General features: G+C 41.6%; 1 protein-coding gene across 1 annotated transcript in view; it reads right to left on the reverse strand.

Moving 5' to 3' along the window:
• Nep4 (Neprilysin 4) overlaps positions 1-13,919 on the reverse strand; it is a 105,697-nt gene extending 91,778 nt beyond the window's left edge. The window contains exons 1-2 of the mRNA XM_067157399.2: positions 13,718-13,919; positions 1,104-1,364 (exon numbers count right to left, since the gene is read on the reverse strand). Coding sequence (XP_067013500.2) covers positions 1,104-1,364; positions 13,718-13,919 — 463 coding nt within the window. The remainder of the gene's footprint in view (positions 1-1,103; positions 1,365-13,717) is intronic.
• Positions 13,920-15,229: the final 1,310 nt, after the last annotated feature.

Here is a 15,229-nt window from a genome sequence, read left to right on the forward strand (position 1 = left end):
TATGTCCTTAATTAAGGCACAGCCCCAGCAATTGCCTGGTGTAAAAATGGGAAACCACTGAAAACTATCTTCATGGCTGTTGACAGTGGGATTCAAACCCACTATCTCCTGAATGCAAGCTCACAGCTGTGCCAAGTAAACTCAGTGTACCACCTGTATTAAATGGTTTAAAAGTTAAAACTGATGACCTTTCAGTTGCCAACCAAGGAGCATGCCAATTCTCTAATTTTCACTATACCGTACATGATTTTTGCAGATTTTATAACATCTGAAATAGACTCGATGATGGGCTGAACAAGGAAGCAGACAGGTCAAGAACAAGAGAGCTGGAAGTAGCGTACCAACTACAGTACAGACATCACAAACACAAGAGTCTTTCTGGCACAGAATGTACTATTGTATATGTACTCAATGAAAATAGGAGAAATAGAAACAGAGAACAAGGAGAGGAATATCCTGAGAAAAATACAGGGACAATAGAAAATGGAGAAAGAAGAGTTTAGGCCTAGGAGAAATGAAGATCTATACAAGGGCGAAGAAGACGAAAGGCTGTTGTACATGATTAGAAAGAGGAGAATAAATTTCTTCGGTGACATAATGAGGATAGATAACAACCGACATTTATAAGAGCAAGAATGGCGACCAGTAGATCTGTGGAATGAAAAGAGATCTGGTAGGGAGATGTAATAAAAACAGGGCAACTTTCAGAAGACTTCAAGGCTTTCCAGGAGGCGGAGAAGAAGCAGTACAGAAGAAACAACAAACTATAAGGATGAGGAGCTATTGGAAAGCAAGAAAATAATCCTTGAGATAAATGCTCAGGGTTACTTTTTGCAGTTCTCAGCTGATTAGTTTCCAGTATTAGGTGAATATTAAGGGACCCAGCTGGTGGTCATGATCAGTAAGATGTCAAGTCTTACCGCCTGACACTGTGGTTAGCTGGTTCGAGTTCCATAGGTGGATAATATTTTCACCATCGGGATGTTGGACAGGAGGGTACGAGAGGTGGTGGTATACAATTTATAATTACTAGAAATAAACTGTACCCATTATAAACCTGAAACTAATTGAAAAATTGAAGAAAGAATTCTTGTAGAACATACCTTGGTTCATACAGGACTGGTACAACTGTTTAGCCTTGGTGATTGCATCCCCTCCGATGCCTGTTGGCTTGTCGGACTCAGAACACTCTTCTAGCAACTCTTTGAGTGCCACATCAAGGTTCTCTCTGAGAATCTCGAATGTATCGAACGTACTCTGATCCTTGGGAATGGGGTTCTTCTTGGCCCAGTTGCCACAAGCGTACTGGTAGAAATCTTCACAAGGATTTGTGTTGTTGTCCATGTACCTCTTCATGTTCACAGCTGAAATCATTTAGCATTGATATAATGTTATCGATTCCCTCACAGTGGAGAAGTTGATCGTTAAGGCATCAATATGATCTGACAGTGTGGTGAACGAGTCCCTTTGAATGAAGAATTTTTTACCATCAGAATGTTGGTTGGGATGGTAGGAGAGATGAAGGTATACAATTTCTAATCACTAGATTGCGTGCCAAACACCTGGGTCTCTCTCCTGTGCACGATTGGGAATTAAAAGTATGCGGGGGAAAAAATGTACAGACAACAAACAGTACCTGGGTTTGTGGAATATACGTCAAAAAGAAAAGCTACAAAAGGATAAGTTTCTTATGCTCTCTGACCAAATTTTGACAGACAGGTAAAGGCTGACAATTTACCAATTTAAGTGTGGTAATAATAGTTTTTTTGAGATTTTGATTCAATACTATACAATAAAACTTTCACCAAAGGAACAGCATTACACATTTATTACAATTAAAAAGAAGTACGGTGTGATTATACAATTAAAATTATTTAGTATTTGACTGCACTCTAAGAAACTAACAGACAGTAAAGAGAGTATCAGACTGACAAATGCACATGACAAGCAGGTGAATCATACCTCAGCGTTCATGACGTTGGCAAAAAATTATAGCCTTGCTACCTTCCTCACAGCACATGCAAAGTGTCCACTACTTGCTGTGGTGCTTTACAAATCGGTTAGCCGGGACAAACAATATTTTGTACGTATTTCCGCTAATAATTTTGTTAATAGTTAAACAAAATAAAGGAAATAATTCGCTTATAAGACAACAGGGCTTCTACAAATTGCTTTAAAAAAAAAAAAAATTCATGTAATTCCTAGTTTCAGCCGGCCAAAATGAAATAAAAATGTAATATTTTCTCCAGAAAGTGGAGAGGCGACTGCCGCTACTGCTTCTGTGTTCATATGAAGTGAGGGCATGTGGAAACATTAAGTCTTGAGCAAACCCCTTGCTGTTATTTAGCAGGATTAGGCTATGTTCTGACACTGGATTCCATCCCCTCCCTACATCATCATCATCATCATTACCGGTCATTACTGGTCTGCATTTAGGGCAGTCGCCCAGGTGGCAGATTCCCTATCTGTTGTTTTCCTAACCTTTTCTTATCATCATCATTGTATAGTTCCAGTTTCCCGGGTACTGATTATGAGCCTCTTCCACTTCTTCTTGTCCATGTACAACGTGTCATAGAGAACATCATCCACTGTCCATCCCCTGGTAACTACACTGACTGACAGAGCAAATGCAACACCAAGAAGGAGTGGTCAGAACTTTATGCCAATTGCAGGGTAGACTGACGTCACTGAGGTATGCTCATGATGTGAAATGCGCCGCTGTGCTGCGCACATAGCGAACGATAAATGGGACACGGCGTTGGCGAATGGCCCACTTCGTACCGTGATTTCTCAGCCGACAGTCATTGTAGAACGTGTTGTCGTGTGCCACAGGACATGTGTATAGCTAAGAATGCCAGGCTGCCATCAACGGAGGCATTTCCAGCAGACAGACGACTTTACGAGGGGTATGGTGATCGGGCTGAGAAGGGCAGGTTGGTCGCTTCGTCAAATCGCAGCCGATACCCATAGGGATGTGTCCACGGTGCAGCGCCTGTGGCGAAGATGGTTGGCGCAGGGACATGTGGCACGTGCGAGGGGTCCAGGCGCAGCCCGAGTGACGTCAGCACGCGAGGATCGGCGCATCCGCCGCCAAGCGGTGGCAGCCCCGCACGCCACGTCAACTGCCATTCTTCAGCATGTGCAAGACACCCTGGCTGTTCCAATATCGACCAGAACAATTTCCCGTCGATTGGTTGAAGGAGGCCTGCACTCCCGGCGTCCGCTCAGAAGACTACCATTGACTCCACAGCATAGACGTGCACGCCTGGCATGGTGCCGGGCTAGAGCGACTTGGATGAGGGAATGGCGGAACGTCGTGTTCTCCGATGAGTCACGCTTCTGTTCTGTCAGTGATAGTCACCACAGACGCGTGTGGCGTCGGCGTGGAGAAAGGTCAAATCCGGCCGTAACTGTGGAGCGCCCTACCGCTAGACAACGCGGCATCATGGTTTGGGGCGCTATTGCGTATGATTCCACGTCACCTCTAGTGCGTATTCAAGGCACGTTAAATGCCCACCGCTACGTGCAGCATGTGCTGCGGCCAGTGGCACTCCTGTACCTTCAGGGGCTGCCCAATGCTCTGTTTCAGCAGGATAATGCCCGCCCACACACTGCTCGCATCTCCCAACAGGCTCTACGAGGTGTACAGATGCTTCCGTGGCCAGCGTACTCTCCGGATCTCTCACCAATCGAACACATGTGGGATTTCATTGGACGCCGTTTGCAAACTCTGCCCCAGCCTCGTACGGACGACCAACTGTGGCAAATGGTTGACAGAGAATGGAGAACCATCCCTCAGGACACCATCCGCACTCTTATTGACTCTGTACCTCGACGTGTTTCTGCGTGCATCGCCGCTCGCGGTGGTCCTACATCCTACTGAGTCGATGCCGTGCGCATTGTGTAACCTGCATATCGGTTTGAAATAAACATCAATTATTCGTCCGTGCCGTCTCTGTTTTTTCCCCAACTTTCATCCCTTTCGAACCACTCCTCCTTGGTGTTGCATTTGCTCTGTCAGTCAGTGTAGATCAACTTTGATCATGTCCATCCATTGGGTTTTAGATCTTCCTGCAGGTCTTTTCCCCTCCACCTGTCTTTCCAAACTTATTCCGGCTGTTCTTGTAGGCTCCATCCTCATCACATGCCCGTACCACCGTATCTGGACGTGCCAATTCGGTCTAATAGGGATGTCTTTATTCCAGCTTCTTTCCTCACTTCCTTATTTCTTAACTTGTCCATCTTGGACTTCTGGATGGTTGATCTAAGAAATTTCATCTCTGATGCATGCAATCTTGATGAATCTCTTTTTGAGAGGGTGCACGCTTCAATACCATAGGTCAGTATTGGTATGAAATAGCCGTTAAACATTATCAGTTTAGCCAGTTTTGAATCATGTCATCCCATAAGAGTGTTCTTACTTGTTGGTAGAATTCCAATCCCTTTTGCGCTCTGTTTGTAATTTCCTTTCCTACCAAATTATCACTGGAGATTACACTTCCAAGGTAAGGAAAACTATCCACACACTCTAGCTGGTGGTCTCCTAGTTTTACACTTGCTGGACGCCCTTCTCTGTTGACTGCCATCACCACTGTCTTGGTCTCGCTGATGTTGAGGTTATATTCCTGGAACTGGGTTTTCCATACGTTGAGTCTGGTCTGTACTTCCTCTTCTGTTTCACCCCAAATCATGATATCATCAGCAAAGGCCACTGCATCCAGTTCACCTAATTTTTTCTTGACGTTCATTATATTGTCCATAACAGTGATGAATAGTAGTGGGGACAAAGTGCACTTCCTTCTTGAACTCCACTCTTGGTCTCAAACCATGATGATCAACCTTCCCCAATTTGTACACAGCTAGTACAGTCTTTATACAACATCTGAATTTTCCTTACCAGTCCTTCAGGAACATTTCTTTTCCTCAGGCACTCCCAGATCTTATCTCTTATAACACTATCATAGGCCTTTTCTATATCCAGGAATACAATGACCACGTTCTTGCCTTTCTCTCAATACTTTTCCATCAGCATGCAGGTGCTAAAAATGAGATCTATTGTTGATCTGTTACTTCTGAATCCATAATGCTCCTCCTCTAACTGTGGTTCAATGATGGTTCTCAATCTTCTTTCTATGATCTTCTCTAGAATATTTAGGCCATGAGACATCAGTGTTATTCCTCTATAGTTGGTGGGTTTCCGTCTGCTGCCTTTCTTAAACAGGTGGATTATAATGCCCTTGCTCCAATCTGCAGGTATTTTATTGTCTGTCCATATGGCATTTAGTATTCTGTGCATCCATTGTATACCCTGGATGCCTGCTGCCTTTATCATGTCTGCATTCACTTCATCTGCACCTGAAGAGTTTCCTTTAGGCATAGATTTTAAGGCTGTCTTAGTTTCTGTCCATGTGATGGGAGGTTCCTCATTGTAGGCTTGGATTTCCATTTCTGTATTTTGTTCTTGAACTGGTCTGTTCTGAACTGGTCGAAATGGTTCTTCAGGACTTCTCTCATGTCACTTTCTGTCCTAACCAGATTTCCATTTTCATCTTCAAGTGCCTTTATGGTATTCATTGGTTTCCTTTTACCTCTGATAACACTATACAGTAGTTTTTTATTGCCTCTGCTGTCTTCCTCCAGTTTTTGAGTGAATATATTCCATGCCTTGGTCTTTCCTTTTGTAACTGTTCTTTTAACATCCAGTTTCTTGTTTCGGTATAATTGTTTGAGGTTTCTGATCTTTGTCTTGTCTCTAGTAAGATCTGGTTTATTTTTCTCCCGATCCCTTTCTTTCTGCAAGAGATTTGTTTCCCTGATTGCTGCTCTCACTCTTTTATTCCACTACAGTGTTTCCTTCCCCCTTGTTTTCATACTTGTCTTTCCACAAACTTCAGTTGCTTCGTTAACCATTGTGTCCCTTAGTCTGGTCCATTTTTCCCCTCCATTTTTTCCTTTCATCTCTTTCTTAAATGATTGCAAAGAAATTGGAAATTTATTGAACATATTCCATTCCCTTCATCATCATTACACATCCAGACATGCAGGTCGCTCAAGGGCATCAACTACAATGACCTGCACCCTGCCTCCCTAGAGGCCACATGACATGACTGAATATCACGGAAGAACAGTAAACATTAATGCTGATGAACTTCTCTAAGCTAAACAGGCTGGATTAATCTATCCAAGTCGGTTATACCTAGGCAAGTTGCACAGCTCAATACAAGTGGTCCATCTGCTAGTATGTAGTCCCACTTTCAGGTAGTCCATCACACCGTAGAGTGCGTTCAAGTCGCCCGTTGTGGGCCAAGTCAATGAATATTGAATTTTCACGACCGCATTGTCTTCAAAATCGGGAGGTTGTGGGTTCGGATCCCACTGGTGTCCAGTTGGCCATTTTGTTCTGTACTTAACATCTCTTCTACACGTACTAATTGTACGTAACGCGACCTAATAGGTTGAAAGTCTGTTTCGATGACAATGCGGTCATGAAAATTCAATATTCATTGACTTGGCCCACAATGGGCGACTTGAACGCACTCTACGTTATGATGGCAGTAGTGCCAGACCTGTAGCTTAGAATAACAGAACAAGGATGACCTAGGCCACCATAGCTCAATTGGTAGAGCAACCGACACAAAATCCGGAGGTTGTGGGTTCGGATCCCACTGATGTCCGGTTGGACATTTTTGTTCTGTACTTAACATCTCTTCTACATGTACTAATTGTACGTAACACGACCTAATAGGTTGAAAGTCTGTTTCGAAAACATATTCTGAATGTCGACAATACTTCATGTACTCTTGGAACTAATGACGATGTCATGTCTGATGTTCATTCAAGATGCACGAGAAGAACCAATCATAGAAACAAGCTTCGGATTGGAACCTTAAACATATGGCTCTAATAGGAAAATACAACAAAATCATGGATTTAATGAACCGTAGACATATCCTAGGGTTAAGTGAAACCAAATGGAAAGGTTGCAACACAAGAAGAATGTTAGAGGACGGATATAAATTATACTGGAGATTGTGAACGAAGAATGGTTCATGGACAGAACAAAATGGAAGGGGCTTGCATACCACACCTCGGAAACTGGAGTTGGTCAACGATGATTATGATGAAAGACATTGATAGTGTAACAGATGTCTCATTCATCAATGAGAGATTAATCAAAGCTAAAATATGCCTAAATGGAGAAACTCAAACTGTGATCCATGTTTATCCTCCCCAACAGGGTTGTAGCGATGACCAAAAAGCAAACTTCCTAGAAAAACTAGAGGACATCATTGATGAAGAGAACATAATGACAATTGGGGATTTTAATGCCCAGGTAGGATCTGATAAGTCAGGTTATAAAGGAATTATTGGTCCATATGGATTTGGTAATAGAAATGAGGAGGGTGAACTTCTGCTTGATCTATGTAAAAGAAACCAGCTTCTGGTGAAGAAACGGGATAGCCACAAGATAATGAGATACAGCTGGGATGGTCAGTATAGATCAGTGATAGACCTTATCATCACAGGCAGGTCAAGTGGAGAAAGTGTGCTTGATGTAAAAGTGATACCTAGTGAGAGCCTTGATAGTGACCATAGGTTCTCACTGCAGACCAAAGAGTCACCAAACCTATTAATAAAGTAAACAAGAAAAAAAAAAAAAAAAATTCAAGACTGGAAATTGAAAGATCTGGAAGTCAAACAGCAGTTTCAAGAGGAACAGAGCTAAAATACCAATAACAGACACAAAGAAAGGTAATGAAGAATAGAATGATTTTAAGGCAAGTCTGGTTGGTAGTGCAGATAAAATATGTGGAAGAACAAGCAGAAGAGTTAGACAGAAAAGAACATCTTGGTGGAATGATAAAGTGAAAGAAGCCATAATGAAAAGTAATAAAGCCAAAAAAGTTCTTGATGTGGCTAAGTCCGACAGAAGAATCAACATCGACTGAGTTTTACAGTGTCTACCCCCGTTCATTTTTATATCGCCTCTTCTACTGATCCGGACTGTACTTGATCTTTCATTTCCTTTTCCTATGCATTGTTTTTCATGTTTGAATCGGCTGATGATGACCTGGACTAGGGTCGAAACCGGTACCATTTCTACTTATTATTAAATAGGAATGTAATTCACTACATTTCTTATTCTTTTGTATTGAATAGGTTGAATCTCTTCATCAATTATTTCAATTTTAACTGAATAGACAACAATAAATTGGAAGACATGGCAAAAGAATATAGATACAGGAAGTTGGAAGTCAAGACAATTGTACAGGAAGAAAAAGAGAAAAGTTGGTAATAATTTACACTAAACTGGAAGAAGACAGTAAAGGGAATATGAAAATGATATATGGAATAGTTAAAAGTAAAATATCAGATAAAGAAGCAATTACAGCTCTGGAGACAGCAGATGGTAATATAGTTCGCAATATGAAAGATATCACAGATACAATGCGACAGTATTTTGACAAGCTCCAAAATGACCCTAATGAGATCTCTGTTGAGGATGTAGGACAGAAGACAATAGAGGAAGATATCCCAATTACTTGGACAGAAGTAGAGCAAGCTCTCCATAGGAAGAAAAGTGGTAAGTCAGTAGGAACTGATGAAATTACAGCTGACATGATTAAAGCTGCTGGTCCGCCAGGAATACAGTGGCTATATAGAGTTCTCAGAACAATATGGAAGGATAATGAAATACCTCTCCGACTCGTTGGCTGAACGGTCAGCATACTGGCCTTCGGTTCAGAGGGTCCCGGATTCGATTCCCGGCCGGGTCGCGGATTTTAACCTTAATTGGTGAATTCCTTCGGCACAGGGGCTGGGTGTATGTGTTGTCTTCTTCATCATTTCATCCTCATGACATGCAGGTCGCCTACGGGTGTCAAATAGAAAGACCTGCACCTGGCGAGCCGAACCCGTCCTGGGATATCCCGGCACTAAAAGCCATACGACATTTCATTTCATTTCATGAAATACCTGAATATTGGACAAAAGGGGGGATAGTCTTTAAGAAAGGGAGTAGAAGGAAAAGTGAAAATTACAGAGGCATTACCCTCTTATCACATGGCCTTAAAATTATGGAGAAGATCATTGAAGCCAGAGTAAGGGATATACTAGAGCGTATCTTAGAAGAGGAACAACATGGCTTTAGGGCTGGAAGGAGCACAACAGACTTGATATTTGCTTTGAGGATGTTGGCAGATGAATACTGAGAAAGAGGAAAAGACCTAATTATTGTGTTTATGGACCTTGAAAAGGAGTATGATAATGTTCCTAGATCAACTATTTGGAAAAGTCTTAGAAAACTTGGTGTACCGGAGTACCTTATTAGGAAGATCCAAATGCTATATACTAATTGTAAAAGCTGTGTCAGTATTGGAGATGGTCACTCTGAATGGTACAATACAACCAAAGGAGTACAACAGGGAAGTGCCTTATCACCTCTTCTATTCATAGCAGTTATGGATACCATTTTAAAGGAACTAAAAGGAAAAGGTAATAAAGATCTTCAGGCTCTGGTGTTTGCAGATGATGTGGCAATATAGGAAGAAATAATCTGAATGCATGTTGTAAGAAGTTTGATGATTATGGAATGAAATTGAACCCATCAAAAACAGTAGCATTGAAAATCAGTAGATATAATACAGAATGCAACATAAAAATACAGGACCACCAAGTTGAAGTAGTACATCAATTCAGATATTTAGGAAGCGTAATGACTAGTAATAATAGAACTGAGATAGAAATAACAAACAGAGTAACCAAAGGCTCTAACTTTTATAGTATCATTAGACACCTACTATGGGATGAGAAGGTCCCATAAAGAACAAAAATGACCCTGTACAAGTCATATTTCATTCTCATCCTTGCACATTCTGTGGAAACCTGCACACTAACAATAAAGGATTGTAGTAGGATTCAAGCCTGTGAAAAGAAATTTCTTAGAACTGCCCTCCAAAAGACATGACTTGATCACGTGAAAAATTATGAGATCCGATCTAAACTTAAATGGTTTGTGCGTGTTAAACGAATGAATAGCACAAGGTTACCATGTGCTTGTTTGGAAAAGAGAATAACAGGTAGAAGACCAGCCGGATGACCAAGAAGAAGATGGATGGACCAACTGAGGGAAGACATGGAAAGAAGAAGATGGAATTGGGAATCTATCATGGACAACAAAATCTTTTTGAATAGGCAACTTTGGAAGACGTTCAGTTTCAAACACCCTACCCGGCTCACTGGAAGGGCAAACCGATGATGATTATGATGATGATGATGATGATGATGTAATATAATACTGATTTACACAAAAACACATAAGCAAACCAATCTGAGGCAATGAAAGCAATTAATTTTGACAATTAAACATGATTTACAAGCAAACAATGTAACTTTCATTCAGTATCTTTATGAATTCATAAATGTGAACAAAATAAGCTTTAACATTCCAAGCTGTCCCCTTGGAATGAACGCTTGGCTGCCCAGCGTCTGACTGCATCAAGTTTGTGTTCTTTTTTCAAACACCAACAGTAGTCGGCCATTATTGGTTCATCCCACCTCCCCTGGTATCCTCTTTCTGCCTCCTTGATGTCCTGGTGGAATCTCTCTTCCATCTCTTCACTAACAGCCCCATACATTTCCGGAAAGTGATTGAGATGAGAATGAAGGAAGTGCAGTTTCAGCCTTATTCTACACCCCAACTCTTTCATATCATCCAACATCGTTTTCACTATTGTTTCGTATTGTTCATCCTTTACATTTCCTAGGAACTTTGTTATGATGTCTCTTATTGAATTCCATGCAGCAAGTTCCATGACATTCATCGCCTGTTCAAAGTTTCTGTCTTTCAGAAGCTTTCTAATTTGTGGTCCATTAAAAATGCTTTCCTTGACTCTTGTATCAGATAAATGTGGAAATTTGCTTGCAATGTACTTGAAACCAAACCAAACCCCACGGCACTTAACGCCCTTGAAAGGGCCTTGGCCTGCCCAGCGACCGCTGCTCAGCCCGAAGGCCTGCAGATTATGAGGGGTTGTGTGGTCAGCACGACACATCCTCTCAGCTGTTATTCTGGGCTTTCGAGACCGGAGCCGCCATCTCATCATCAGATAGCTCTTGAATTCTAATCACGTAGGCTGAGTGGACCTCAAACCAGCCCTCAGGTCGAGAGAAAAATCCCTGACCTGGCCAGGAATCGAACCCGGGGCCTCCGGACGAGAGGCAGGCATGCTACCCCTACACTACAGGGCCGGCATGTACTTGAAACAAGGGCTATTTTTGTCCAAGGCCTTAATGAACTGCTTCATGATTCCCAGTTTGATGTGTAGCGGTTGCAAAATAATATTTTGTGGGTCAACTAAGGGCAGCATTTGTAACATTTTTCACACCAGGTGTCAAAACTTGTCTCTTGGGCCTGGAAGGTGTTGACCAGTGTTTGTCCCTAGCTCTGCTGTCCCATCCGCATAAATAACAAGGGAATTTAGTGTAGCCTGCTTGTTGTCCTAATAGAATACTACACACCTTCAAGTCACTACACATTTCCCACCGGTGCTCATGATATTTGATTTTATCTAAAACAGTTTGCATTGTGATATAATTTTCTTTTAGTGAAACGGAATGTGCCACAGGAATCGAAGCTAGAATGTTTCTGTTATGAAGTAGTACAACCTTTAAGCTCCTCTTAGAGGAATCCACAAACAATCTCCAGTCTTCAGGATTGTAATCCCTCCCTAGCTGCTCTATCAATCCTGGAATGTCACAGCAGTAGGTCAGATCATCTTCCTCCTTTAAATACTTCCTGAACTCCTTATCTCTATGTCTACACCAAGAAAAGGTAGTTCCAGGTGCAAGAAGATTTTTTTCTTTCAGTCGTGACCCTAGCAGTTCACTTTTTTTTCCTTTGTGAGACCAAGGTCTTGTATCAGATTTCTCAACTCTGACTGTTTAAACAATTGTGGACCTACTGCATCTGCGGCAGGTGAAAAATCCATATCAACTTGCTCGTTATCAGAATTTGAGGAATCGTCAGAGTCAGGTAAACTGGTAGGAGGAGAAGGTATTGGAATGTCTGGTCCATGAGGAACAGGTCTCATCGCCAACTTTAAATTTGGGTACACAATACTGTCCTACTGAATCCCGCTATTTACACAGGCAAAAGTAACAATCCCTGGTATGGTCCTGGGGCTCACGTCAAACCATTCCTATTACAAATGGAAGGGCCTTACATTTCCCAATGCTCCACTGTCGTAGGTTTTCAAGGCACGTTTTATAAATTACGAGGGGAGCCCACGACTTGTCCAAGACTCCTAATTTTACCTTAAAAAATGCATAATATAAACGTTTTATTGATGCAGTTATTGGCCTACTCTGCTCCTTCATAATATAACACCCACACATGTAACACAATGACTCTGGCTTATTCACACATCTAATCCTGACACACTTGCCATTTTCACAACACAACACAGTATAAAAAGGTCAGACTTCCACCACACTCTCGACGCAAATGACTGGCCTCACCGCATTGCTGCTACCACGAGCTAAAAATATACTCCGTTATTTGACTAATTCAATGGATGGGACATAGTCGGTAGATGAGGTTTGGATTGACAAACGTACGCAACATTAACAAAGCAAACCACAGCCACTCTAACAACAGCCGATTTGCTGTTATCCCAAAGCAGCACTGCGCCACAATGACACATTTTCAGACAGTAAATGGCAAATAACACGAAACCTAGATGTGATACAATAGAACCAATGACATTTCTGACATCAGAAGACCTTATTTAGTTAAAATCACGTATCAGATGCTTTGCCGCAAAAATCATGCTGGGTAGTCTCGTTTGCTACCAACTCATAAAATTTCCATCCAACAAATAATTCAAAAAGGCTTTTCCTTAAACTCCCAGAAGGTAAAAAAAGGTGATTTGGACCAGCATTGTTCTCCCATATTTTCAGTTCATCAAAATGATAATCGTGACTCCAGCTTTCACTAGTAATATTTCTCTGAAGCCCTGTCCCTCGGTCTACACATAATATTCGTTCACAGTTTTCATATGTCTTGCAGTCATTATCACTACTGCATTCATCAGATTACAGTTCTGAACCAATACTAGAAACGAATAATTTGTAACTGGAAGATGATGTTCATAAACTAGGTCTGCTTGTGAAATACACACAGGAGCTCAGAGCTTACTTGGTCACGGGAATACAACGTGTTATGTGGTTCATAAGCAGAATATTCATCACTGCAATCTGTTTCTGAACCCGCTCCTCCCTATAAAATATCCAAGATATCACTATCATCGGGCCAGCATGAGGAAATGTGTGTACAGTAATACAGCTTACAATGCGACAGATTTGGCGCTCTCAGCACCCGGCACATCGAGTGTTTCAGTAGAGGTCACAGCAAGGAACAACTACCTTCTTTATCATTTAGGTTTCAAATTCCCAATAATTGCTACATTCTAGTGGACACTAGATAAACTACTATCTCCAAACAAGGGATGGGAACCATATGACCATATGGTATATGTACAGCTGCCTATAAACACGTGCGAAAATAACGCCCGTATGGTATATGGGTGCCATCCACAACCTGGAAAGCAGTGCGCCCATATCCCATATGGGAATAGTGTTGAATGCGTTAAAATGTTTTGGGCAACTTTTACTAGGAATAGATTGAAGCAATTTGGGCACTACAAGAGTTACTCACTTTGTTTCTTACGGAGGGAGTAAAACTTCTCCAGTTCTGTTTTATTTTCACTGGGAACAGTGTACGGTGACTCAGGCCTCTCGGTGGAACTGATCACGTCGTCTTCATCCAGGGAATCCAGAGCATTGATCTTCGAGGCCTTCTTCTTCTTCTTCTGATTCAGAGTGTTCAGGTACTCCTCATGCTTGAGGCTGGAAAACATACTAGCTTTGTAAACATGTCTTCAACAGTGAATAAGGTATGTTAGGATTTAATGAAGTGCTGCTATGCAGAGGGCGACAAGTGATTTGTATGAGCACATGTAGAAGGATCTGAACACAATGACAGATCAGTAAGTGAAAAGGAAGCAAAGAAAGATGAGACAACAAACATGAAAACACAAAAAGACAGGGACAAGATATATTGCTGTAGTTCTTTTCAGTCCCCAGTGAGCTACAATCTGCTTCCAAGCTTCATCAGGATAGCAGGCAACAACATTTACTGAGGGACATCTTGATGTGGGAAGTGTAGGATAATTTCAAGAAAAGGGATCATAAACAAAGGAAGCATTAAGACTGGTATATGTTCTTATTTTGCTATATCTGACTGGATTGTATGTTATCCTGCCGTTTGTAAAGGCTGATTATTGCAGACTACCTCCTTATGGTACTTCTTGGGTAAGAATTATACCTACTCACACGTTTCACTCATGAAGCAATGTTTTCCAGGAATGGAGTTCACTACTTTTATAACACTTTTTGTATTAAGGTGAGCCCAGCAATAATAAAACATAGATGTTCATGACCACTAAATGACATTATTTTGGGGATATTAGGTCATTTTATAATTATTGTATACTGACGCTTTTCCAATCTGCAACCAGGATCGTCTTCAGAGCCTACTCAGTATGTAATCGTCCCCTTTGTTCAAATGATTTGGGTGTTTAGCAATTTCTATCACCTCACAAATGATTCTAGGTGTAAAACATTTCTCTTTAAAAATGGCAGATTTTGCATAAAAAATGATTTTATGGTCATTATATAAGGCATACTTTGCCACAATAGACTTCTCTGCCTGGAAAAGACGTAAGTGACTGCGATGTTCCTTGGAACCCTCGTAGCTATGTTTCTATGTGTTTGGCCAATATAAACTGATCCACAGTAACAAGGAGTCATACTGAATCATACTGTATATACGTAATACAGTCATTAAGTTCTGAGACTTGGCGCCTGGAGGATAGGCACCCACACGACTCTGTATGTTGCCCACGATGCCGCATTACATGGCATACACCAATACAGAACCACAACCACCTTCAAAATAGTCACCGTTGGCCCTTGACCACTTAAACAGAACCATCTACCCTCAAAATAGTCACAATTGGCTGTTATGCACGTTTGCCAATGTTGTTATAGCTGCTGGAAGCACCGCTGAAAGCAGTTGGCAGGAAGGTCCGTATGGCTTCTCTTGTGGCCGTCATGACCTCTTCGGACGACTGAAATCTGCACCCATGTAGGCATGCTTTCAGGCGAG

Source organism: Anabrus simplex, chromosome 13 (assembly GCF_040414725.1).
Source record: "Anabrus simplex isolate iqAnaSimp1 chromosome 13, ASM4041472v1, whole genome shotgun sequence".
Taxonomy (NCBI): domain Eukaryota; kingdom Metazoa; phylum Arthropoda; class Insecta; order Orthoptera; family Tettigoniidae; genus Anabrus; species Anabrus simplex.